Raw genomic sequence first — 25,058 nt, 5'->3', positions numbered from 1 at the left:
ATGATGATCATTATTAGATGAGGGATGACGATATTGACCTATGCTTTTAAATTGACTTTATATAAATTGGGACATAAGGTATAAATTGTTATTCATATAATGAAAAGAGATATATTTTGTTCTGTCTAAATTTGGTGCAATGATGATGACTTTGTGAGCGAATTACAACATTAGAAAGCAATACATGTCTGCATCCTCAGTGTGATATTGCTCTGGGTCACCATCTAGCGTTGATCATTGCTTTAGTTTCACCATCCTCTAGAAAAATAAAGGTAGCAGATAAAATTGCTACTATATGGCATTAGAATAACTTTTTTGATGAATGGAGGATTATTTTTTATTATGATCAATTTGCGTGGTAATCCAATGAGAAACGACTAGCGGTGTTTGAAGAAAAATCAAATTTCCAGTGCTTTCTTTTTCCACTTTTTTTTTTTTTCTTTCTCTCTTTGTCTTACTATCATGTCGGCATATGATCATGTTAGTGGAGGATCACTCAAATTCAAAGGAGGAGGGTCATCATCCTCTTCAATAAAGTAAGTTCTATCTTTTTTTTTTTGATTCAAAGGTATCAAAAGGATATATATCACTTTATGGGATATATATATATATATTACTTGACTTTTAGTATTATTATTATTGTTGGATACGATTCAATTAGACTTCAAGATTAGAGCAGATTACTGACTCGACTCTTTTTTTTTTTTTTTTACTCTCTTTCAATAGAAAAAAGAAAAAGAAATCCAAATCAAATCATGAAAAAATGGTCAAGGCGATTGAATCAGCATCTGAAGATCATCAAAAAGTGACACAAACGATACATAAAACTGAGGCTGAACGCAAGTTTGAAGAAACAAAACGAAAAAGGGTAAGAATAAAAAAAAGGAAATGAAAGGAATATATAAAATTGAAAGGTTGATGGATAGATGCGTATATGTCTCTGTGTTGTATGTGTCAATAGATTTGATTAACATTCTTGTTTTTCTTTTGATGTGGATGATTTATTTTTTTTTATAGCAAATGGAACGGGTGTCCAAGGCTGCTGGAAAATCGCACAAGGAAAGAGTAGCTGAATTCAATAACAAATTAGAACATCTCAGTGAACATTATGATATCCCCAAGGTTGGTCCTGGATAACACTTATCTAGTCATTACTTTTTCTTCCTTTCATTCTTTTTTCTCTCCTTTTGCCATTCCCGTTATAGTTTTTTTTTTTTTATTTTTTTGTTTATTGGTTATCATTATCCTTTTTTTTTATGTTATGTAATAAATGCTCTGATACTTCATTGTGACCGGTTGAAATAAAGGATTTATGTTAGAGAAAGAAATACCATGATGATTTATAATGATGATCGATGATGGATATCTTTCATAGACAATCATTGATTTTGTATTTTGACACACTATGGGGTTCTTAGAACAAAAAAAAAAAAAGTCGCTTTCACATTTATCATTATCACCATTCATTTATTTGATCAAAATAAGATTGTTGTATACTACGTATGAATAAAATAAAAATATCAAAAAGGATAAGAAAAAAAAAAGAGCTTTCTATTTTGACATATCAAACTAAAATAAGACTATCACTACAATTTACAAGAGGAGGGTAAATCAAGGAAAAAGGAAGAATCATCTTCGGTAGCAGAGACCATCCATTGAAGACACCAAGCAGCAGAGAGTTCAAACATTTCTGGACACCAAGCATGACCAACATGAGGTACGACAATTCTTGCCCAATCTCTGTATTCCTTTTGATCATTTGCCGCCTTGAATGCATTGACCAATCCATCATTGAATCTTCCAGGCACTAATCCATCCTCTCCTCCACTGATCATCAATACTTTGGTGGAAGCTAATTTGCTGGCCAATCCATCATAATGTTCTTTCACCATATCACAAAACGATTCGGGTAAGTAATCATCAGTCCATCCTCCTTCCGCCAATCTAGCACGCATCAAACCAAGATAATCGCTTGCTCCAACAATGGCTATTTGTACCGTGATTCTTGGGTCTTTTACATATATATAAAAAAAAAAAAAAAAAAAAAAAATGAATTAGAAAAAAAAAATTCATCAGTTCCATTGAAGATCATTTTTTTACCATTAGCAGCAGCAAGAAAAGTAGCATGAGCGCCCATAGAAAAGCCAAGACAACCCCAGACTTGAACAGGACGACCACTATCAAACAAATAGTATTCCAATACATCAATCAATTCGCTTACCGTACGCGCACCAGACCGAAACATGGACCACATATCAATAGCATGATTTGGGTTTTGATGTTTTCCTTCCTTCCACGAAAAGTTTGCCTTTTTATCAACAAGACGAGATCCGTGATTGACATGATCAAAGGTTACCACCAGCAAATGACGAGAACGTGGTTTTCCTCCCTTGGATGCATTCAAACTACAAAGTACTTGAGAAATAGCTTCCATCTTGGATTTATTTTCTATGTAACAAATAACAACAAAGACAATATTAGCAACAAAAAAAGAAAAGTACCGTTTACTTACGTAGACGACCATGAAGAGCAAACATGACGGCCACTGGGGTATTCTCAGGTAACTTTTTGTATTCGGTCAAACCATAGACAGATAATTGTAAACCATTAACATTGATATCTGTTTTTGAAGTGGTCATGATTTGGATATAATGTTGAAAAGATAAAAGAAAGGAAAGAAAGAAAAGATTAAAATTTTCCAGGTAGTCGTTGCTTTAAAATAGAGTCATCCTATATGCCGGCCAGGGGAAAATCCATTCCCCATTAGGTAATCTTTATTCGCGAGAAAGAATAAAAAAAAAAAAAAAAGTAAATGATGTTTATTGAATAATTCATGAAATATATATATATAAATTAAACTAAATAAATAGATAAGAGAGCAGCATCAGTTTTTGAACTAAAAATGAAGTACATAAGAAATCGCCAGGATCCGGATATGATAAAGTGTTGAATGGTAAAATGTTTCTCTTTTGTTCATTAAAGGTGTATAAAAATGCATAAGTAAATAATATTGGCATAAAAATAAATCATATGGTCATAAGTAGGAGATGACAAAAAGAGTAATCATCATCATCATCATCATCATCATAAAAGAAGATAAAAAAAAAGGAATAAATGAAAAATGAATAATAATAAATAGATAAATAAATAAATAAATAAATAATAAAAAGATGAAAAGAAAAAATAAGAATGATAGTAACGAATAGAAAAGAAAAAGACAGAGAAAAGGAAGTGATGATCAAAAAAAAAAAAAAAAAAAAAAAAAGGATTACTTGATATCCATTGTTTTCCAAGCACGTTTTGCCAATCTTGATTGTTGTTGTACCTTGATATCCACCAAATTCTTACTTTGAAGTGTTTTGAATCTACCCCAACAGCAACCACGAGAACGATGAGGAAGATGAGTAGCAGAAATCATAGCCCATGATAATCCTTGTTCATAACCCTTTTGTAATAATTCATCTTCCATTGGTGTCCAAGGAGTGCGAGTCTGAATTTGATTTGGCATGGTGGATGAAGTGGATGCATGAGGAGTAATAGATGGTCGTTGTTGATGATTGACATGTGATGTAGATGCAGATCGATGGCGACGGCGTTGATAAGCAGTAGATGTACTTGACATGGTAGGTGTCACTGGAGACGATAATGAACTTGTAGAGGATGAAGATGAAGAAGATGTTGTTGTAGAAGAAGAAGATGAAGTTGGCGTCACAATCATATTAGTAGAAATAGATGAAGTAAGAGGAGCAATCAATACTTCATCCCGATAAGAATGATAAGGATGAAGATGATGATGATGATGATGGTGATGGTGATGATGATGTTGGTAACCCCATGATAATACTGGTGAAGTACGATAATGTTCACTTTGCACCCTTTGTCGAGGAGATGTTGGAAAAGGACTGTTGGTTAAACTATTGTTTCCACCATTGATGAGACTATTACTGCGACTAGTACTACTACTACAACTGCTAAGACTGCTGGTACTGATGGATCTTGCACGTTCCCAATAATCACTATTATCTTGATACACTGGTTCAATACATTCATTCAATTCCAAAAGGTTGGGAGTTGGCAATCTGATCGTAGGTTTACAGGGAAATTCGTCCTTGGGTTGACATAATATATGCTTGAGATCCATTATACCTATAATATTCCAAAAAAGTCAGCAAGGTGATCCGATATGTTTCAAAAATTATGGTTCTTATGTTTACCTGAAATGATTGTTTTGATTGGTTTTTATAATCTTTTGTTCACGCCTTTCGCTGGTTTTGTATATTTTTTTAAAAAGTTAACTAATAAAGTATATGGGTGTAAAGTTAATAGATATAAAGAGGTATAATAAAGTAGAATATAAATGGTATAAGAAATAGAGTACAGGGAAAAGTATAAGAGTACAATGGATGATCAAATAGTTAAAAGGATTTGGAAGTTGTTGTTTTCTTTAGGTAAAAGAAGAAGGAAAAAAAAAAGGATAAAAGGGAAAACCAGTCAAGGTTTTAAAGGATGGCAAAAAAAAAAAAAAAAAAAAAAAGGGAGAATCGACGTTTATGGTTTTTTTTTTTTTTTTTTGTGTGGTGTAGATATATATATATATATGAGAGAGATTGTGCGTATATATATATGTGTGAGTGTGTGCTGTATAATGTTCTAGGGGCCACAGATTAAAAGGGAGGATGATCAAATGTAAAATAACTGAAAGAGAAAGAAACAAATCCATTAAGAGAAAAAGGGGGAGGCAAAAATGTATCGGCGTCGGGGTTCTATTGCATTTCGTGATGATTATGCGGTTGCCATTTCGCTTTTACTCATTGAAAAGAAAAAAAAAAAAAAGTTAAATAAGGGGAGACATACCTTGATCATATCGACTCCCGCTCCCTTGGGAAATCTTATTTTTTCCTTATGAAGTATTGAAAAATAAAGCTGCACCATGCTAGCTGTATGTATCTATCTGTTTCTAGTAGTATGCGTGCGGGGTCAGGAGTTTGATGTTCATCAATCAGCCTACCTAACGTATGATCATTCTGTAATCATAAATAAATAAATAATAATAATAAAAAAAAGTACTTTCTCTTCAATGGATGATTTAGTTAAAAATTGAAAAAAAAGAAATATATATCTATTTATTTTTTTAGGATTTCAATATATATGTAAAGTGTTATGTAAAAAGTCATCCTTGATGTGCGTTTGTATTTGTATGACTCTATCATTTAACAAAAGCTAAAAATATCATCCTACCTCTTCCCCTTTTTTGTTGGCAAATATACTAATTATGGTATTTTCATTTCAGAATATTTTATTCTTAAACTAGCCTATATAATCCTCCATAACTAAACATTGTGGAGTCAAATTACGCCTTCCAAGCTAACTAAAAAAGAAAAGAAAAAAAAAAAGGTAAGGGTTTTTGCCGATATGATTACACGTTATATATATGCAAAGAGGGGGTGTAAATGATGATCATCCTTTTTTTTTTTTTTCTTTCCGATATCCATCTTTAGTTACTATGTCAACAATATTATATTCCTCCTTATATCATCATGATTTATCCATCGTGATTCATAAATGAACAGATGTCATTCAAATATTTATCTATTTTTGAAATTTATACAAAAATGGTATTTTAAAAAAAATGAACCATATTTAGAACCTTACATGACATTGTCTACTTTTTCATATGATACACTGTAGATAGATGAGATTAGAATTTTTACTTATTTTACGCCACTTAAGAAAAAAAAAAAAGTTATTATCTAGGGCATCACCTAAGGGGGTTTACAACAATGAGGGGTTTAATCAAAGGGGAAACTTTTCAAAGGGCGGGTTCCATGACAAGCGCGGTAGCAATTGAACTCGATTTTTTTCTTTTTTTTTTACAGTCGCCGGGGTTCGTCTGGAAATAGAGTTATCACCTTTTTTTTTTTTTCTTTTTTTTTTACTCTTCATTGATTTTTTGTTTCTTTTTTCTATCATGAGTAGTGACGTGGTAAGTCCATCCCCCCAAAAAAAAGTATTACTATTTCCAACTTTTTATCTAATAGTTTTTAATTTATCATATAGCATGGAAGAAAACGTGAAAAGACATCAGCTGATATCATCAAAGCAAAAAGGGAAAAGGACGCCAGCAAGATTGTACAATACAATGATACCGTAAAAGAATGCAATGATAGAGTAAGTGGGTTAAAAACAATAAAGTATGAATAATATATATGTATCGATGGAACATAGCGTAAGTTTGTACTTAATCATATTTGATATCAATAGGTACAAGCTGGTCTTTTCGATAGAGAAACATTAAACCTTACAACACAAATACTTCAAACTAATCCTGATTACTATACTATTTGGAATATTCGACGTCAAGTTTTGTTAAAAGGTATATTGCTTCCTTTGACAACCGAACCAACAGAAGCAACAAAGGTGTCAACTATCTCCTCCTCTGACGTGGAAGCAAATCAAAAAGTGTATTTACAAGAACTGGACTTATTTATGCAACTAATCCGTATCAACCCAAAATCATATTGGATGTGGAATCATCGTCGTTGGTGTTTGGAAACAATGCCTCAACCGAGTTGGAAAGGGGAATTGAAATTAGTTGACAAGATGCTTACCATGGATGGACGAAACTGTAAGTTGATATATTGAAATAACGTTTTATTGACAAGGAATTGAGTATTTTTTTTCTTTCTGAAATATATATATATATATATAGTTCATGGATGGAATTATCGACAATATGTAGTAAGTCAGTTGCGAAAACTGGCTTCATCAAAGGAAGAAGATTATCGTATTGTAGAACAAGAATATGAATTCACCACACAGAAAATCCATCAATCCTTTAGCAATTACTCTGCTTGGCATCAGCGTTCGAAACTTTTACCAGAAATCGTTGCCAAAATGACTATGGAAGAAAGGAATCAAGTAGCTCGTAATGAATTGGAAATGGTCAACGATGCAATTTTTACTGAACCGGATGATCAATCAGCATGGCTTTATTATTGGTGGTTAATAGGCAAAGGTAAAGGATAAATGGTATAACAAAAAAAAAAGAGAGATTTTTATTCTTTATCTATTTTAACTCATTGGTTTTCATTATAATAGCACCTTCTCCTGTTGCCGTTATTGGTGCTTTTCGTATGCAAGACTCGAACTCTGTGATGATTGGATTCAATGATGCGGTTGGTTTCTCTTCTTCTTTTCCCAAGGTGATGACAATCAATGGTACTTCATTAGAGGGGAGCTGGTATGCTGTCGATACAACAACAGGAACATCAACCTCGACAAATGTAGCACTTCGACTTGGAAGCGACAAAGGATCTGCATGGCTTTTTATCCCAGATAAACAGTATCAGCAACAAAAGGATGAACCAATCACCATTGAAATTGACTCCAATACTGTTCACCCTATCAGTAATGCAATGACTGTGGAATCAGATACTATTTGGTCAAAAGAAATCAAAGTATTGACTTCTTGTGGTAAGAAACATCGAAAAAAAAGAAATTAGAAAAAATGAAAGAATGATATGAATCTCATACATTATACTCTTTTTTATATGATACTTATGATGATAATGGTGATAGAAAAAGTGACAGAAAAGATTTCACAGACAATGGAAAAGGTTCGTCCACCAAAATTGATACATTTATACAAGGACTCTATCACTGAAGATTCAAATGCTTGGTATTCATTGGACCCTATCACCATTCTCAAGGATCAGATTGCTATGGTACGAGAATTGCGTGATATTGAACCGGATAGTAAATGTAAGTTATCAGAGTGGTAAAAAAAAAAAGACAAATCAAAAAAAAAAAAAAAAAAAAGGAAAAAGAAAAGAGTCTCGCATCTAAATCTTATAATTTTTTTTTTATTTATTTATGTATCTCTAGGGACTCTTCATACTTTGGTTCATTTCTTGCAGCAACTTAAATTACGATTGATTCATCATCATCAACAACAGCAACAACAAGTAGATAAGGATGAACTATTGGCATTGGACAATGAATCTATTGACATTCTGGAAAAGTTGATCAAGTTGGATACATACCGAAAAGAACGCTATATCGAAGCTAGTAAGTTACTGGAATAAAAGAAAACTAAAGTGATATGGCATATTTACATATTTCCTTCCTCATTTATTTAAATACTGCTATCAACAGAGAACCGGATCTTATCTACACGTCAACTGGACACATTATGCAATAAAAACGATCGGGCATTACTGCTATATCTTTTACAGTTGGATGAAAACTGAAACATCGTGGATGGATTGTAGTATATAATTATTTTTAGATAGTTTATGTCAGGTGTTTGTTATTATGGTCGTTTTTTTTTTTTTTTTTACTCAATTAAAATAAATGTATATTTAAGATTATCATCTGTTGGGGGAATAGTGTAGCGTGATCCATTATCTCAAAATATAATAGTGACAAAAGATTGAACGATATGGAGTGGCATTAATATGAAAGGAAGGTGATGACGAGTGATAAATGAAAAAAAAAAAAAAGAGTATGAAGTGCCAAAAATATTTATATACATATTCGATTACAAGTCATTTTCCTCACTAACCAATAAAATCAATCTTCATCTAAATCTTTGACTTCAAAAAACGGAGCTCGTATGGGACAAATGGTTTATTATATATATATATATAAAAGAAAAAAGTATGTATATGTATAAATATATGTATAAGACAGGGGCATACTAGCTAAAGTATTAACTATGATAAAAATATGATCAATGGGGGGGGGAATAACTAAAAAAAAAGGTCTATGCTACATTACAACATAGCCACAGAAGGAACAGTTTGATCCTCAGATTGTTTTTCTTCTACACTAGGATCATCATTGTTGAAGGAACAAGGAGGAGGCAATCGACACAAAAAGAAATCGAGTAATCTACCAGCAAACCAAAGACTATCCATAGAAGAGGCTTGTGTCTTGAGTCGAATGCGAGTATCCATAGCAAGATCTTGAGGAATATGTGATTCTAATTGATCCAAATACATTTCTGTTGCACCACAATTGATTTCTGGATGACCTTGAGATGTGATACATCGTCCGTCGGTAGACATCATGGCTTGAATATAAGTATGAGGTTCTGTGGTTGCCAATCGGACAAAGCCTGGAGGTAAATAAGGAACATGATCACGATGGAATTGATTCAAACGCTATGGATGAATAAATAAATAATAATCATTTTTTAAAAAAAAGAGAAGAATGAGTAAATTGATCAGACAAGAAAAAAAAAAAAGAGGGAGAATGAAATAATAATGAAAAACAGGTATTACCATTGATGTTTTTCCTTTCGTTTGTAAAAATTGTTGACCTTCATCAGTAAGTTGAATCAGAGTAGGACCGAATTCCCATCCATTAGGATTTTGTTGACAGACACCACCACAAGCACGAGCAATGATTTGATGACCAAAGCAAACACCAAGTAAAGGTACTTTGAACCGTCTGATAGGTAGTTGTAGGTTATCCAAGGAAGGAAGACCCAATTTGTTTTGTTGATGATCATAATGATTTTCTTGTAAATCTTGAATAAATTGTTCAAGACGACAGATCCATGGTTCATTGTCAAATGCCGTTTTGGTAGAACCAGTAATAATGATTCCATCATATTTTCCAGCATCCAAATCATCCTTGCTAGGGTATTGTGGAGGATGATTCACTACATCAAAGCGTACAAATTGCAGGGCTACTTGTTGAGGATCCATTTCATCGGTTGCTTTGATTGCCGCGGCTTGTTGGAAAGCTTTTTGGAACATGTCAAACATATCGCCATGCTTTTCTTGAATGGGAATTGAAACAGAATCTGTTACTAGGACAGCTATACAAAGTTGTTTTTGCATTATTTAGGATTTTTGAATGGAATAATAATAATAAAAAAAAAAAATAAAGAAAAGAAGGAACAAAAAAAAAAAAAAGAAATTTAACGCCTTTTATAAGATAGACTTTGTCCTGAAAGAGCCATCCTGGAATATAACTCCGCTCCGTGGGTTTCTCTTTCATCATCTAGTTACCAATAGTCGTTATTATTTAATAACAAAGAAAGAAAACTTTTATATGAAAGAAACAAATAGAAACAAAAATAAAAATGACTCGAGATTATATTTTTACTTCTTATCAATGATCAATCATTGTTATAATCAGATAGTATTTGATACTTCCATCATAATATTGATACAGAACTTAGTTGTTTGCCCCTGATCATATCGGAAAGAGATGGAATGAAGGGAAACGGTATTTGAAAGACTCTATCAACTGTTAACTTCTTTTTCTATTTTACAAAAGATATTATCCAACAAGATACACCTTTTCATTAGGTTCTAATTCAAACTTTATCTTGATGATGTTGTAATTGCGAGCTTTTTTTTTTACGTTCCATTAAGAAGAAACTCTTTTTTCAATTCATAAAACTTAACACCGGGTGTTACAGCCCGTGAGAAATATAAAAAAAAAAAAAAAAAAAAAAAAAAAAACTTTTTTTTTGCCAGTGTTCTCCCGTGTCTCTTTTTTTTTTATCACCGGAAGATCAAATCTATATGTCTTGATTCGCTAATACGATCTGCAGGCTTCTTCCTCCGTTTGAAAAAAAACTTTAATTCAAAATGGATAGGTAACACAGACGTTGATTCGTTGTTAAGATCTAATATCATCATATTTTTTTTCTTCTTCCGGTTCGTGTGACAGCTACAAAAAAAATCTTTTTAGATTCTAAAGACAAATGTGGAGATGGAAATGACTATCTTGGCATATTATCATTTCATTGGTGGATGGCATCGTATGTGTCACGGTAGCATGGGAAAATATTGAGACTTTTCATTGGCTTTCATGATCAAAACAATCTTATAATCATCATCGAATTCTATCTTCATACTAACAGTTTTTGTAGAGGAATGACTCATCATAAGAACGATTATTATCTTCATAGTATCATCATCAATTATTATCAAACATCTTTCAATTTATCATCATCATCACATTGTCATCACACTAACAATCGTAAAGAAAAAAAAGAGAATTATTATTATTATTATAAATCTAGATAAATATTGGTGAAAAATATAGAAAAAAAAAAGAATGAATTATTCAAAAAGATAACTATTTTATTTCGTACATAACATAACTAGTACTAAATATGCTGAAGTTCAGAAGTACCTATTAACAATAGATGGGGACGAAATACTAAGATATCAAAAGAGAATGAGGTTAGTAACGATTGACTCTTTCCATTCATGACATCTTCATTTTGTTTCATATTACTTCGACTATTGAATTTGTAAGCACAAATAATGAATCATTGTTTGTCAAATATCGATAAAGCGTTTCAATCCATCATTTTAATCATTCATATTCCTTGATAACGGTGATATCAATTTTGAGTCATCACCTTAACTTTTGTCGTACAGCACTAAGATTATCATAATCATGAAGAAAAAGTCATTAGTTTAGGTTTAGTAATAAATGATCACTCTGGCCAAAAGCCTCATGCCATAAATTCAAATTGTTTTTTGCGTATATTGACTTACCTTTGATATCCTGTCGAATCTTGTCGCATGGCCATCCAATCGAATCTTGTCATCTAGTTTCAATTTCATTGTGCCTATCCGACTGACTTTTGCATATAAAGTTGAATCGTTGTCCATCCTTCCAGTTGAATCATATCATGCCCTTGGTCAGCTTTATCCTGTGGAATTTCTATATCGTATTTTATCCTGTTTATATCAAAGAAGAAAAAAAAAAAGGAAGATTAGAATAGAAACAAAAGCAAAGAAAGGGAAGAAAGTGAATATATATATAAAAAACGAGGCAAATTAACAGAGAGAAAGAGAATGAAAAAATGGGATAGAAAAACAGAAAGGAATGAAGATATAGAAAAAGTGACAAAATAGAGAGGCAAGTGAGAAAACAAACTGGATTGGAAAAAAAAAAAGAGGTGACAGTATGGAAGATACAACTTTACCAAAATCATATCAGAAGATGGAGAGAACCAATCAGGCCAAAACTAAATGGGATAAGCTGATCATACACCATTGTCCTTTCAACATTGAGCATAATAGAGATATCTATTTTGTACAAAAGAAATATAAAAGTAGATCATTATATTGACTTCACTTCAAGTCACTGCCGAACTATTTTGTTCTCCTTCTGACATTACTTACGCGATTGATGACCATTAAACATCGAAATAATAAACAGGTGTTATGTAAGGAGAGTTTTGAATATAACTTGTGAGAGTGAGTAAACTATACGAAGACGGAGAGAAGAAAATGAATCATTGTAGACTAGAAAAAAAGAAAAAAATAAACGAAAGAGAAACAAAAAAAAAAAAAAAAAAAAAAAAAAAAAAAAAAAAGAAAGGAAAAAGGGCGTTGTGCATTCTCGGAATTTTAATGTTTGAAGATAAAACGCCTTAAACACTCTCGTTGTTCGTCGTCATCATCCATCATTCACCTAATATTACCGCTCATTGTCATCCACTCATCATCAAAAGAAAAAAAAAAAGAAAGAGGATCCAATATATCAAAAAAGATTTATATCATAAATATGAATACATATTATTTTAAAGTGTATAAGGTACTATAAACGAGCAAAGAGATTTCCATGACATAATTTGATTTTTAAATATAACAAGACCAAAGTACCAACTACATAAGCCATGCCAGTAAAAAGTTTGTAAGTCAAAAAGGAGTAAGAATGAACAGAGGATTCCACAGCAGCGGCTAAATTCGGTCCAAACATTGCCAACATGGTCAAGATCAAAAACAAAGAATAGCCGGAATCAAATCGATCTTTTTCTACAATTTTAGTGATGGATGGTCCCAAAGATACAAATACACCACCTGTAAGACCATAAATACTAGCAAATGCCATTAATAAACCAAAATCAAATGCAAATGACCAGAGTAATAATGAACTTGATCCTGCTATGAAACAACTGATGATTGTTGTATTCATATATCCAATCTTATCCCCAATATGACTAAAATAGAAATTGGATGAGTTGTATATCAAGGAGGATTATCTTTTTTTTTTTTTTGATATTTGTTTGTTAATTACCCAGTGATAATTCTACCAATGGCATTACATGCTGAAGCAGTGGAAATTAATAAAGAACCTTGTGAATCTGATAAACCAAGAAAAGTACCATAAGCTATAATAATAATAATAATAATAAAAAAAGAAAGAGAGAAAATGAGATGATGTTGGATAATGATATTTTTGTTTGAATTAAAAAAAAAAAAAAAAAAAAAAAAAAAAGAGATCTTACAAGGTAAAAAAAAGTAAGGAACATAGTATCCCATTTCAATCAAAGTATCGGCAAAGCACCATACCAACAAATCCCTATTTTTTAATACAGCCAAGTCCACAATATCCTTGATTTTTTTGTTTTCCTGCCGTGCGGTTTTGTCTTTGAATAAAATACAAGCACAAACAAAGATCACTAAACTGATCAATCCCAATACACGATAACACCAGGACACACCTAAAGAGCGATTCAATGGAGTGATAATAAAAGGCATAACTAATCCACCAATACAAGACCCACTTGATACAATTCCCAATGCTATTCCTTCTCTTTTCTTGAACCACTGAGGAACTGTACTCATACCCACCTAACATCAAAAAAAAAAAAAAAAACAAATAAACCAATCAACAAACTAATCATTAAAGTATGATGATCACTTACATAAAAGATAATAGAACATCCTGAACCAAATAAAACACCCTGTGTCAATAATAAATGCCATATCTAAAAAAAAAAAAAAGTGAGTTCCTTTCCATCCAAATACGGAAAGGGCCTATCACACACACACACACACACACACACAGAGAGAGAGAGAGAGAGAGAGAGAGAGAGAGAGAGGGAGGGAGAAAGAGTTTTATATTACCTCGGTGCTTAAACTAGCCAGTTCTAAACCAGAAGTACAAAGAATGCAAGCCACCAGCATAACACCTTTGATGCCGAATTTGGATAAAAGGATTTGAGCAAACACACTCATCAGGTTCATAACGCAATTAGCAAGTGCACCGACCAGACTGAGATAAAAAGCTGTATGGACATTGGCACCAAAAACATGTTGTTCATAATGATCTTGTAATACACCTGTATCATCATCATTCATATATAGACGAGTGGGTTGGTTGAAATAGGAAGAAATAAGGAGAGGCGGGAAAAAAAGATGTTATTTAAACATTTATTGTTTCTATCTAGTTTTTCTGTCACTATTTTTTTTTTTTTTTTTGGATTTTACCCCTAAAGAATGAGGTAAAAAGAGGACAGAAATTTTGAGTTGATATTGGTAGAATTTGAATAATATGAATCCACTTACCAACTAGAAATAATCCCCAGACCAGTCATTTGAGCCATAAAAGCAGCACAGACTATAAACCAACCATAAATATCCTCTCTAAAATCATCATCTTCATCTTGTTGATCCTTGTCATCATCATGGTGATCTATAGAATAGTCTTTGTTGTTGTTGCATTTTTCGGAATCAGGATGAAAAAAAGACATCAAGTCTTGATAATTCCTTTTTTTATCTTCAGTAGATGAATCATAGTCTACTAGAGTGGATTCAGTAGTTGGATGGGGTTGTTGTTCATAGAAAGAGGACATAAGAATTTTATTATATATATAATGGCCGCGTTTTTGCTGATGTTGAGGGTGTGTGTGATGAAAAAAAAAAAAAAAAAGAGGATGATGTTTTCCTCTTTTGATGATTGGATTCAAGAGAATATTATGATGATTATTAAACAAAAAAAAAAAAAAAAGGAAAGAAAAGAAACGAAAAAAAAAGAAATGAAAAAAAACGAAAAAGTAGAATATCCCCCTTTTTTTTTTCTCCCCTCCACCTTAGTTTATATATTTGTTTTTGCCCAGATGGATTGACGTTGATGTTCAATTGTCATATTCGGGATATTTTTAGTAAACCACACTTTATTCATGGATCATCAGGTGTCAAAAAGGGAAAAAACTAAAAAAAACAATGATCATAGAAGCAAACGAAAAAACAAAGGAGAGAGACGATTGACAGTGGAGATTTTTCACTGGATGAAAAAAAATCAACTTCCCGCCCGTTATTCTTTCCGAAAAAGAAAAAAGGCATAAAACGGGATATAGTGTAGCACTGCTGTTGCATAAATTCCTTTCTTTTTTATTCTTCTTCTTCTTCTTTGGACATACCCTTTTTTTGCGTCATCCATGATTTTTCACCGAGATTTATCACCGTCATCATCATTATAAAAAATCATCATAGAGATCGTCATCATCATCATCATCATGATAGATATCATCATAGTGATCATCATCCACTGCTCTTGTTATCATAGTAACCATTTGTTTTTTTTTATATATTAGTAGCTGGTTTCATCACGAAATAGGCAATTATGAATTGCATGATATGATTCAATGTCAAAAAAGACAAAAAAAAAAGAGAAAGAAAGAAAGAAACCAAGTTCTCTGTATCTATTTAAAAACTTTCTTTATAGTATATTACATGCAACCTTAAAGAAGGGAAGTATTAACATATGGCCACTTCTATATTCATCTTTTTGCTTGTCATTTTCTCATCATTGATCGAACTGAAAAAAAAAAGATCACCTACCTTGTAAGCCGTTTTTGGTCCCCTTGATCTTCCTTTTTTTTTTTTTTTTTGATTTGCACGTCATCAATGTTACCATCATATACCCTAATTTATATCAATCCTAACTGAATATTATGTCATTTTATTTTTTTTAAAAAAAAGCTTTAATTTATTTTTATATAATCATACGATACCTATCCTCTATGTTAGTTACCCCTTCCTCTTCATCATGATCTAAACTAGTTAAACTTTTTCCCCATTATCCCGTCGTCGCTGTTATATTTTCTTACTGGTGTTGTGAATCAAACTAGCCTATGTCTGAACTATTGAAACCCTCCTCACATTTATCTGTCATACCTGTCGATCCTCCTCTTTTTTTTTTTTCCTTTTCTTCATCATCCTTATTTTCAACCAATCTATATTGATTCATTCGACATAAGGATCATCAAAAAAAAAATCATCATCTCTACATATCTTCAGCCTCAAACCACCGTTGTTATCCGATGTATTACCATTATAGGATGGAGCTCCATATAACGATCAAATGATCACTATTATCAGAAGGAAGAGGAAGATCATCAAATGTGAAGATTGGAGAAGAAAAAAAAATACATAGAAGGATATACCAAAAAAAAAAAAAAATGGGTGTCGTCCGTGTATGAGCTTTGTTCGATATGTGCCCATCCATTTTTGGCATGTTGAAAGATGGAGAAGATCACCTTCTGAAAAAAGGACATTCTAAATATGGATCAGGGACCAAAGGGACCGTCAAAAAAAAAAAAAAAAAAAAGAAAAAGAAAAAGAAAAAAGAGAGTGTGTGTGTGGAAGAGGATACTATACAAACTATTATCTTCACACTTTGTAGTGTTCATTGAATGATGATGATAAAAGAAACTTCAGTGTGCGTGTATACGTGTGAGATAGACTTTTTCCTATATATGTAACAAGAGAGACATTTACATATGTTTGCTTGTATATGCATAGTACCCCAATTTTATCCTATTTTTAGTTCTATCATAGTTTTTTTTTTTCTTCTACTGCATTGCATCAAAGGATGCTTTTTTGACAAAAAGTCCTGATTGAGTTTATTTCTTCCTTATTTAGACTTGTTTTTTTTTTCTCATTCTTTTATGCATTCGTCCTATTTGCCACACTCAAGTCCTATTTTCAATTCATAATGCATGTCTACAAACTTGTACATGAAATCATTCCTCCCACATTTGGTGAGGCACACCGGAACAACCATCAACATAAAATAGATTATCATACATATAGTATGCATCATTATCAAAAAAAAAAAAAATAGACTACATAATTGCATTTGTACTGTCAAGTATTTAATTATATAAATTTGGTAATATTAGAAACTAGTTATATATATCATGAAAGGTCACTAATTTGATATATGTATATCTATCACTTTGTTCATCTTGGGATTTCACTGTTCCACTGGGTATGATGTTTCTATTGTCGTTGTTGTTGTTGCCATCCATTTGCATTTGTCACCATCATAGCCTGTCGTTCATATTCATTCAAAGTTTTCAATAATTGTTCCATAGCTTCCTTCATCATCATAGCATCACCTAATAAGATAGAAGATGAGTGAGAAACGAGATCCTTTTTTTTTTTTTTTTTTTGTTTCCTTCCTTACCTTTGACCAGAGAGAAGTTGACTCTCACTCGTCGTGCTGATGATACATTTGGAATATAACAAACAAAATAAAGTCCTTTCTTTTCATCTACAAAAGTCATTATTAATAATTTTCTTTGTTTATTACTGAATTCTTTTGCATAGTTTTACCTGATAGTTGTATAGAGCCAGTCCACACCATTTGACCATAAGAGTAACCACGATGACAAAGTCTCCCAGAATAATTCTTCAGAATAAAACAAAAAGAAAATAGTGAGACAACACAATATCTTAGTATACGCAAGTAAAAATAATATATGATGACCTTTTTTTTTTTTTTGTTTTACCTCCTCCAACACTTGATGAAGCTTTCCTGCAGCTTCCCATGCATTTCTTGCTGAACATCCAATAGCAAACACCTAATGATAAATAAAAATCGATTAGATTTAATATCAAACAGAATGATACTGTACATCTTTTTTTTTTTGTTTGTTTACCTTGGTGGGCACACCTTTTTTACCAACAATTCCAGATAAAAGTGAATGTGTTTGCTGATATAAACGTTTACAGTAACGTACAGTGTTCCCAAATAGCTCTCCAGTTGTAAAGGAAAAAGAGGAAGTATCCAACGTAGAAGGTGATACTGACAGTGATAATGCTGATCGGGATGCGTTCAATACAGATATTGTAGTCGATGATGGTGAAAATGCAGAATCAGTCGTATTGCTGAGAGATAGAGGGGTTGATCCAAATGATAATGAAGGCATAACGTTAGCTGATTTAACAGTATGTTGCATCAATCGATTTGTTTTGCAATTAAAATAAAAAGGATACCATAATAGATGACGATGTTGTTTACTGTCATAAGTCTTGAGCTGTTGTTGTTCTAATAGTGATGGTAGTGGCAATAATGGTGGAATTGAGCTAGTATTGATTGTAAGTATACTAGTACTTGATGATACACGGTCATCTTGTTTCCTATATGTATCAAAAAAAAATTATGGTGATCAGATTACACTTAATTCTCTTTATGTAGCATTATGACTTACTCCGTGCACAAATGTATAGGCTGGTGAGAATACATGGGATTGGTCATAGATGTGTTTTTTGTGCCAGTCAGAGAGATTGGTTTTGTTGTTTCCGTAGACCAACAAGTTGGAGAGAATGGTGGTGACGATGATTCATATAGAGTGGTGGAATTTGAAAGGTATGAACCTGGGCTGATAATAGGAGCTGTTGTTGAGACAGGTATAGGTATAATATTCTTTCCAGAAGAGCTACTGTTGTTGTTATTGTTGTTAGTGCTATTATCATTATTGTCATTATTATCGTTGCTAATACTTCTGCCAAGTAATCGATCATTGCGTTGAACCAATAGACGATAAGTAAGTTTTTGAACGTTAGGACTACCATAAAGAGAAATGATTAAAGTTAGTACACGTGGCTATGATGACAATCACATACAATCTCTTGTAACATTTTTTTTTGTTTTACCCATGAGATTTCAAGGATGCCAATATACGGTCAGTTCCCATATCACGCCAAAGAATCTTCAAAGTTTCCCAAACCCAACCTTCTATAACACATGATTGATTGACCAGTGGACAAGTAAGCTGATCGTATTGGAACCAAGGATCGGGAAACCCACCAAATTGTGACTGAGGTAACATCCATGCATGGGCCAGGACATCATGAATCTAAAATAAAAAAAAAAGTAGAACATCATCTGTTTATTCATACTAATGACGGCACACATGATTATTATTATTATTATTATTATTATTATTATTATTTTTTATACTTACATTGATTCTTTTGGATGGGTTCACCGTCAACATTTTTTCAAGTAAATCTTTTGCCGAAGAAGAAATATCACTCGGTAATCGTCTATATTGTCCAGACTTGATCTTGTAAAGCAAACGACTTGTTCGTTTATCTTCAAAAGGATGATAACCTGTCAATAAAATATATAATATAACACCACAAGACCATACATCAGTTGCCGGTCCATGATATGGGATGCCCTAAAGTAGAAGGTATGTCAATCTTTTATCATTCATTGGATAATCAAAATAATAATAATAATAATAATAATAACAATCCGGTTTTAGTGTTACCTTGATGATTTCTGGACTAGCGTAGTGCGGTGATCTATGCAAAATATCAACAAATATTTCAATTTTTTTTTTTAATCACAACAAAAACGCAAATAAATTTTCCTTACCCGCAACTTGTTCGAAGTAACGTTGAAGTTGGTTGCATGATGGCCATACCGAAATCTGCAATCTTGATCGTTTTTTTGTTTTTGTTCAATAAAATATTCTCTAGTTTCAGGTCGCGATGACTTTTTTTTTTCAATAACATGTGGGAATATAAAAAAAGTAAAAAAAAAAAAAAAAAAAAAAAAAAAAAAAAAAAAAAAGAGAGAGAATGATTAGATCATGATGAATAAGGTTTTGTTTATTATTTACCAGATATGATGTGTATGACACCAAGCTAAAGCATTTGTGATTTGTGTAAAATATGATCTAGCTTCATGTTCAGAAAGTCGACGACCACGTCTTTGGGTCAAAACTTGATGTAATTCGCCACCATCCATATATTCCATAACAAAATAAACATTAGTAGAATCTTGCATTACTTGTTGTAATTCTACTAAATGTGGATGATCAAGTAATTGAAGAATAGCCAATTCACGTTCAACAGCTTGAGCCACAATAGAAGATTGATTCATTGTATGTCTTGGAATGATTTTGATCGCTACTTGTTCCCCAGTATGTATATGAATTCCAAGTTTGACTTTACCTAAATAAAAATTAAAAAAAAAAGTAATATATACAAATATATACATTTTTGTTTTCAAAGTGAGAATGATGCATCAAGTAAAAAAGAGATAAGTTATCCCCCCCCCTTATTTTTGTTTTTATATAACACTACTCTTACCAGAAACACCTCGACCGATCGTTTTTGTTAATCGATAATTTCCAATTATTTGATATTTTGCTGAACATTCATCTAATGTTGTTGAAGATAAACCTAACGATGATACTGTTGTTTCAGTTGTTCCTATTGATCCAGTAGTTGGTGTAGAAGAATTTACAAATGGTGGTAAAAAGTGGAATCGCATGATTACATCTATATATAAAATAATTGAAAAGTAAAAAAAAAAGAAAAAGGAAAAGAAGTTAGTAAATATAAAAAAATTCCCCGCTTTTCATCTCTTTTTTTTTTTTTTTCGTTCATGCACTTCCTATTATAGTTTGTAGACGCCACCTTTATCATCCCTTCTCTATCCCCCCAATAAATCCTAATCTTATCCCCTCCTTCTCCTCCTCATTTTGATAAAACAACACTAATATGTATCCCTCTTTTTTTCCCCTTCTATTCACCTACCCCCTTTCAGTAACAAAAAAAGAAAAAAAAAGATCAAGTCACATGCCATCCTATTCGGTTACCATTGCAACCAATAAAAAAAGAGGGAATCTTAAAGTGAAGTAAATATATATAAAAAAAAGTAAATAAATGTAGAATACATTTTTTTTTATTTTATATTACCCAGTAAAATAGAATATTTATTGGTATGTACACTAATATTTATATATTCAATTGTAAAAAGTGATGAATATTAAATCTAACATTATAGTAAAAGAAAGAAAGAAAAAAGAAAGAAAGAAAGAGAGAAAAGGAACAAAGAGCCAAAAGAGAAGACAGGTCTTCGTCTTTTTTTCAAATGCCGCCTGCACTTACTACCCTTTGTTTTTAACAATCATTTTCAAAGTTTTTTTGTCGGGTTCACAAGAAAATAGTTTCTTGATATTATGAAATATCAAACTTCCCCAAAATGGATGTTGCATTACCACTTTTTCAAATATCACTCCAGAGAGTATGTCAAAACACATTGATTAATGATTGATGATGATACAGTATATTAATCATTCTCTTTTTTTTTTTTTTTTCTGTTTTGAAATTTCCCTTGGTGTTTCCAATTCAAAGTGAATAACCAACCTGTAAATAGCAACATATTAAAATATGTTATCACCTATTTTGGGAAATATATTTAATACATGGTAAGTTAAAACAAATATAAATAAAAAAAAATGAATATGTTGACTAAATATATATATAAATATTATGTTATTCAAAAATCTCTTATACACAATGGAACTACTGTTACTCCTTTCTTTTTTTTTTTCTTCTTCTTCTTCTTGTATTCAATTTGGATTATGCGTCAACCCTTTATTTTTTTTTTCCTTCTTGTCATCTATTTTCTACCCTTAGTATATTTTATTTCCTATTTTTGCGACATCTTATTTTTGAATTCCATTATTTATTATTGAATAAAGTGTAGCAATCATCATACAGTTAAATATCATAATCAATGATTCTTATATGTAAAGTATAGTAATAATATAACAACAATAAACAGTTTTTCTTTTATATTTAACATGAACTCGATTATCAATCATAGTATTGAATGATCTCTTTTTATTGATTATATTATGGTATTCAATAAATATTAATTTGATGAAAATGTTATACTTGAATTGATCTGCAGATGATGATCTTTACTGTCAACGATATATTTTTGACAAAGGATTGGTCATAAAATCATTGGATTGAACGGGGTTTGATTATAAGGTCGGCTATTTCATCCTTTTTTTTTTTGGGATTGTAGGACAAAATATACAAAAATATAAAAAAAACTGAAAACAAAAAAAAAAAAAAAAAAGGTTTTGATCTTTCTCTTTCGCTCTTTTTTCTTTTCTTTTCTTTTTTTATTACGGTATGAATACAACAACAACAACAAGAGAAATTAATACGATCCAAAAAGCTGAATCCTTGAATACTGTAACAGAAAATGAAAAAATCACTACAACTACTGGAGAAATAGGTGATGAATTGACACCAGTAGAAAGTAAGTAGGATGAAATAAATAAATAAAAAATATTGAAACTAATCAAAAAAAAATTTTTTTTTGATAAAATAGAAACAATGTCGAATAAAGATACCATATGTTCAAATGAACAAACAAAAAACATTGTTGTTGTTGATGATGATTTTGAGGATGGAGGATATGGTTGGTTTGTAGTAATGGGTGCCTTTATGGTTCAGGTTACTTCGTTTGGTACAGCAACATCTTGGTAAGGAAAAGAACAATGTGCGAAAAATGATTTTTCCGCTCGGTCTGATCCGCAGCGCTAACACAATCTTTTCTTTTATATTCATCATTCATCGTCCGCCTTCCATTATCATGAAATTAACTATTTAGGGGTAAGTAAAAGAAAATTTATCAAAAAATAACTTAATCTCAAAACAAAGATGTTAGGGAATACAAAAAAAAAAAAAAAATGGGTAAAGACTTAGCCGTTATTTCCGATGGATACTTATTCAAAAAATTGTATATTTTCAATATAGGTGTAATGCAAGAATATTATCAAGAAAATTACTTTGGAACATCACAACAGCTTAATCTTAGTTTTGTCGGGTAAAAAAAAAAAAAAAAAAAAAAAGAAAAGAAAAGGACAGAATCATATTGGATACGTTTCCTAACTGACTTTTTTTTTTATTTCGTTTTGTAGAACTATTGCTCTTATTTTTACAAATATATGTGGTCCTTTGGCTCAGATCCTAACATCTATGTGGGGATATAGAATTGTCATGATTATTGGTACTTTATGTGTTTCTTTGGGTTTGATCTTGGCTGGTTTCTCTTCTCAAATTTGGCATCTATATTTGACTCAAGGCATTTGTAAGTATTAAAAAAAAAGGGTATACAGTGCATATAATATCTCTAAACTTTAAATTTCTTCTTCATTTTCCCTTTTTAGTATTTGGAATTGGTGCCTCATTGATGTATTGTGTAAAGTTTACTGACTCACATTGAAGAAGAATTTGAAAAGATTAATATGATTTTTTTTTTATTTGATTCGTAGACAATCATGGGTGTGGCTCCATTATGGTTTAATAGAAGACGAGGGATTGCACTTGGTATTACTGCTTCTGGAAGTGGTATTGGTATGTAACCAAAAAAAAAAAAAGGAAAAAAAAGAGAATTAATGATCTCATTTGATGTATATTATCTATAGGTGGATTGGTGATTCCTTTTATTATGACCCCTATCAATGAATCATTAGGACCTGGATGGACATATCGTATTCTAGGATTCATTTGTTTGGCTTGTGATTTGGTGGCAGTTATACTCGTTCGCCCAAGAGTGCCTGTTCCTAGACAACGAAAGCGATTGGGTGATATTATTCAGTTAAATGTATTGAAAGACGGGAACTTTTTATTATTCTGTATAGGATCTATGGTAGCTCTCCTTGGATACTTTATTCCATACTTCTTTTTACCTTCCTATGCTACACTTATTGGATTATCAAAGCTTCAAGGATCGGCTCTTGTCGCCGTAAGTTCGGCTTGTAATTTCATTGGTCGGATTCTTGCTGGGTAATAAAATAATAAAAAAAATTAAGGTACATAAAGGTGAATAGATGAAACTAATTTTACTCCTTTTGATGAAATAATTTTTTCCCCCATAGATTATGTGCTGATCGGATCGGCAAAGTGAACACCAATATCATTTTTACAGTACTAGGTGGATTAAGTAGCTTCCTTATCTGGACATTTGCAACCAACTATGGCACACTGATGGCTTATTCCGTGGTATTTGGTTTATTTTGTGGATCTTATTTCGCTCTTTTATCACCCATCACGGCTCAACTTTTAGGATTTGAACGTTTTCCCACAGGTTTATCCACGATGTTGATCTCAAATGTGGTATCTGTCTTTGGTAAGGTGGAAAGATGATCATGAGAACATCCGAAAATCTCATACACTATTTTTTTTTGTAGGTCCTAATATTGCTAGCGCTATTGAAAATGGTGTGAGTGCTCCTCCTTACTTTACATACAAGATGTTCTCAGGCGCTGCTTATATCACTGGTGCCCTTATTTTATGTATCCTCAAGTTACGACTTAGTAGGAATATCTTTGCCAAATTGTAATATAATTACATTTTAGAATGTTGTAGTCTAGTACCTTTATATATTATATTTATACTCTTTTTTTATATATACATATACATTTTTGATGATGGTAATGATGGTGATGTAATAAATTCCCTTTCTTTTTTTCTCATGTCTCAAGTTCAATTGTATATATGAATAAATCTGTTGTAGATCCTATCCTTTTTTTTTTTTTTTTTTTTTTTTTTTGATTCATCAGTCGGGTATTTTTTTTTTCTCTCTCTTCATTGGTAATCCATTACGATTTTTGGCAGAAACATTGGTGTAACATCAACCCAGTTCTCTATAATACAACCCAAGATTTAAATATTTTTATCAAGATCAGGTTGATGGCATACTTTATTGTATTTACATAAATTGAGTCTGATAGTTATAATTTACAGTGCAGTGCTATCATCTATCTAATTGGATAATAATAACCAATTGGTATATATACATATATATATAGGGCATAAATAAATAAGAAGAAAAACATATAATAATTGGACATAAAAGAGATGATAGATGATGATGATTGGCGGAGAATGATGATGGATAATGGATGTTTGTGTTTTTTTTTCATACTAATAATTGGATGATGTTATTATTCGGTTTGTAAATTGATAATTCTTTCATTTGATCATATCGACATTGTCTTGTCCTTGTACGGGAACTTCTTTTCAATTGGCAAGCTGATGAATACGTTTTACAAAGAGGTTGAATCTTGGATAGGTCAAAATGTTCAGTGAATCGTGATCGTATCATGATGTAGAATTGTTCTTTTGCTTTTTTTTTTCTTTTTTTGTAATATGAATGTGAAAAAGATAAATTAATGGAAA

At 31.7% G+C, this 25,058-nt stretch overlaps 8 protein-coding genes across 8 annotated transcripts; 3 read left to right on the top strand and 5 right to left on the bottom strand.

Moving 5' to 3' along the window:
* Positions 1 to 447: 447 nt before the first annotated feature.
* BX664DRAFT_324356 (uncharacterized protein) lies at positions 448 to 1,242 on the top strand. Its single transcript, XM_051543826.1, has 3 exons — positions 448 to 536; positions 727 to 868; positions 1,018 to 1,242. The coding sequence occupies exons 1-3, from the start codon at positions 463 to 465 to the stop codon at positions 1,135 to 1,137; spliced, it is 336 nt and encodes a 111-aa protein (XP_051402833.1). The 5' UTR covers positions 448 to 462; the 3' UTR covers positions 1,138 to 1,242.
* Positions 1,243 to 2,014: 772 nt separating this feature from the next.
* BX664DRAFT_258104 (uncharacterized protein) lies at positions 2,015 to 2,639 on the bottom strand (the record flags this gene model as incomplete). The annotated part of the gene is made up of 2 exons (XM_051540539.1): positions 2,015 to 2,448; positions 2,513 to 2,639. 2 exons carry the CDS (start codon positions 2,637 to 2,639, stop codon positions 2,015 to 2,017), a joined length of 561 nt encoding a protein of 186 aa, XP_051402832.1.
* A 238-nt stretch (positions 2,640 to 2,877) lies between these two features.
* BX664DRAFT_324354 (uncharacterized protein) lies at positions 2,878 to 4,522 on the bottom strand. Its single transcript, XM_051543825.1, has 3 exons — positions 4,215 to 4,522; positions 3,273 to 4,146; positions 2,878 to 2,966 (listed from the first exon to the last, which is right to left on the bottom strand). Exons 2-3 carry the CDS (start codon positions 4,139 to 4,141, stop codon positions 2,897 to 2,899), a joined length of 939 nt encoding a protein of 312 aa, XP_051402831.1. The 5' UTR covers positions 4,142 to 4,146; positions 4,215 to 4,522; the 3' UTR covers positions 2,878 to 2,896.
* A 1,392-nt stretch (positions 4,523 to 5,914) lies between these two features.
* BX664DRAFT_62126 (uncharacterized protein) lies at positions 5,915 to 8,339 on the top strand. Its single transcript, XM_051549660.1, has 8 exons — positions 5,915 to 5,983; positions 6,058 to 6,168; positions 6,262 to 6,625; positions 6,710 to 7,015; positions 7,099 to 7,473; positions 7,585 to 7,761; positions 7,885 to 8,067; positions 8,155 to 8,339. Exons 1-8 carry the CDS (start codon positions 5,969 to 5,971, stop codon positions 8,247 to 8,249), a joined length of 1,626 nt encoding a protein of 541 aa, XP_051402830.1. The 5' UTR covers positions 5,915 to 5,968; the 3' UTR covers positions 8,250 to 8,339.
* A 363-nt stretch (positions 8,340 to 8,702) lies between these two features.
* BX664DRAFT_370299 (class I glutamine amidotransferase-like protein) lies at positions 8,703 to 9,851 on the bottom strand (the record flags this gene model as incomplete). The annotated part of the gene is made up of 3 exons (XM_051548635.1): positions 8,703 to 8,714; positions 8,790 to 9,164; positions 9,285 to 9,851. The coding sequence occupies 3 exons, from the start codon at positions 9,846 to 9,848 to the stop codon at positions 8,703 to 8,705; spliced, it is 951 nt and encodes a 316-aa protein (XP_051402829.1).
* A 2,728-nt stretch (positions 9,852 to 12,579) lies between these two features.
* BX664DRAFT_257821 (major facilitator superfamily domain-containing protein) lies at positions 12,580 to 14,518 on the bottom strand (the record flags this gene model as incomplete). The annotated part of the gene is made up of 6 exons (XM_051540524.1): positions 12,580 to 12,982; positions 13,060 to 13,153; positions 13,271 to 13,616; positions 13,691 to 13,753; positions 13,893 to 14,107; positions 14,338 to 14,518. 6 exons carry the CDS (start codon positions 14,516 to 14,518, stop codon positions 12,580 to 12,582), a joined length of 1,302 nt encoding a protein of 433 aa, XP_051402828.1.
* Positions 14,519 to 16,906: 2,388 nt separating this feature from the next.
* Positions 16,907 to 20,863, bottom strand: BX664DRAFT_324345 (kinase-like domain-containing protein). The gene is made up of 14 exons (XM_051543824.1): positions 20,772 to 20,863; positions 20,610 to 20,699; positions 20,160 to 20,351; positions 19,688 to 20,021; positions 19,441 to 19,560; positions 19,334 to 19,367; positions 19,022 to 19,240; positions 18,711 to 18,913; positions 18,266 to 18,622; positions 17,714 to 18,194; positions 17,564 to 17,635; positions 17,388 to 17,463; positions 17,239 to 17,325; positions 16,907 to 17,170 (listed from the first exon to the last, which is right to left on the bottom strand). The coding sequence occupies exons 2-14, from the start codon at positions 20,656 to 20,658 to the stop codon at positions 17,052 to 17,054; spliced, it is 2,343 nt and encodes a 780-aa protein (XP_051402827.1). The 5' UTR covers positions 20,659 to 20,699; positions 20,772 to 20,863; the 3' UTR covers positions 16,907 to 17,051.
* A 1,091-nt stretch (positions 20,864 to 21,954) lies between these two features.
* BX664DRAFT_377861 (major facilitator superfamily domain-containing protein) lies at positions 21,955 to 24,429 on the top strand. The gene is made up of 8 exons (XM_051548799.1): positions 21,955 to 22,341; positions 22,632 to 22,701; positions 22,796 to 22,965; positions 23,045 to 23,076; positions 23,150 to 23,231; positions 23,303 to 23,663; positions 23,756 to 24,006; positions 24,068 to 24,429. The coding sequence occupies exons 1-8, from the start codon at positions 22,209 to 22,211 to the stop codon at positions 24,217 to 24,219; spliced, it is 1,251 nt and encodes a 416-aa protein (XP_051402826.1). The 5' UTR covers positions 21,955 to 22,208; the 3' UTR covers positions 24,220 to 24,429.
* The last annotated feature ends 629 nt before the right edge of the window (positions 24,430 to 25,058 follow it).

This window comes from Halteromyces radiatus (genome assembly GCF_025201355.1).
Source record: "Halteromyces radiatus strain CBS 162.75 chromosome Unknown BX664scaffold_2, whole genome shotgun sequence".
Classification (NCBI taxonomy): Eukaryota; Fungi; Mucoromycota; class Mucoromycetes; order Mucorales; family Cunninghamellaceae; genus Halteromyces; species Halteromyces radiatus.
Note: the sequence above shows the minus strand (reverse complement) of the source record. Positions and strands in the feature narration are given on the sequence as shown.

Coding starts and splice junctions, on each gene's coding strand:
- BX664DRAFT_62126 (XM_051549660.1), top strand. Junction 7,016..7,098: donor TTGGTGGTTAATAGGCAAAG/GTAAAGGATAAA, acceptor TCATTATAATAG/CACCTTCTCCTGTTGCCGTT. Junction 7,474..7,584: donor CAAAGTATTGACTTCTTGTG/GTAAGAAACATC, acceptor TGATAGAAAAAG/TGACAGAAAAGATTTCACAG.
- BX664DRAFT_324345 (XM_051543824.1), bottom strand. CDS start 20,658: ATGGCATGTGACTTGATCTTTTTTTTTCTTTTTTTGTTACTGAAAGGG. Junction 20,352..20,609: donor TTTTTTGTTACTGAAAGGGG/GTAGGTGAATAG, acceptor TTTTATATATAG/ATGTAATCATGCGATTCCAC. Junction 18,914..19,021: donor ACCCATCCAAAAGAATCAAT/GTAAGTATAAAA, acceptor TTTTTATTTTAG/ATTCATGATGTCCTGGCCCA.
- BX664DRAFT_324354 (XM_051543825.1), bottom strand. CDS start 4,141: ATGGATCTCAAGCATATATTATGTCAACCCAAGGACGAATTTCCCTGT. Junction 2,967..3,272: donor TGGAAAACAATGGATATCAA/GTAATCCTTTTT, acceptor AATGAACAAAAG/AGAAACATTTTACCATTCAA.
- BX664DRAFT_324356 (XM_051543826.1), top strand. CDS start 463: ATGTCGGCATATGATCATGTTAGTGGAGGATCACTCAAATTCAAAGGA. Junction 537..726: donor TCATCATCCTCTTCAATAAA/GTAAGTTCTATC, acceptor CTCTTTCAATAG/AAAAAAGAAAAAGAAATCCA. Junction 869..1,017: donor AAGAAACAAAACGAAAAAGG/GTAAGAATAAAA, acceptor TTTTTTTTATAG/CAAATGGAACGGGTGTCCAA.
- BX664DRAFT_377861 (XM_051548799.1), top strand. CDS start 22,209: ATGTCGAATAAAGATACCATATGTTCAAATGAACAAACAAAAAACATT. Junction 22,702..22,795: donor CTTAATCTTAGTTTTGTCGG/GTAAAAAAAAAA, acceptor TTCGTTTTGTAG/AACTATTGCTCTTATTTTTA. Junction 24,007..24,067: donor AAATGTGGTATCTGTCTTTG/GTAAGGTGGAAA, acceptor TTTTTTTTGTAG/GTCCTAATATTGCTAGCGCT.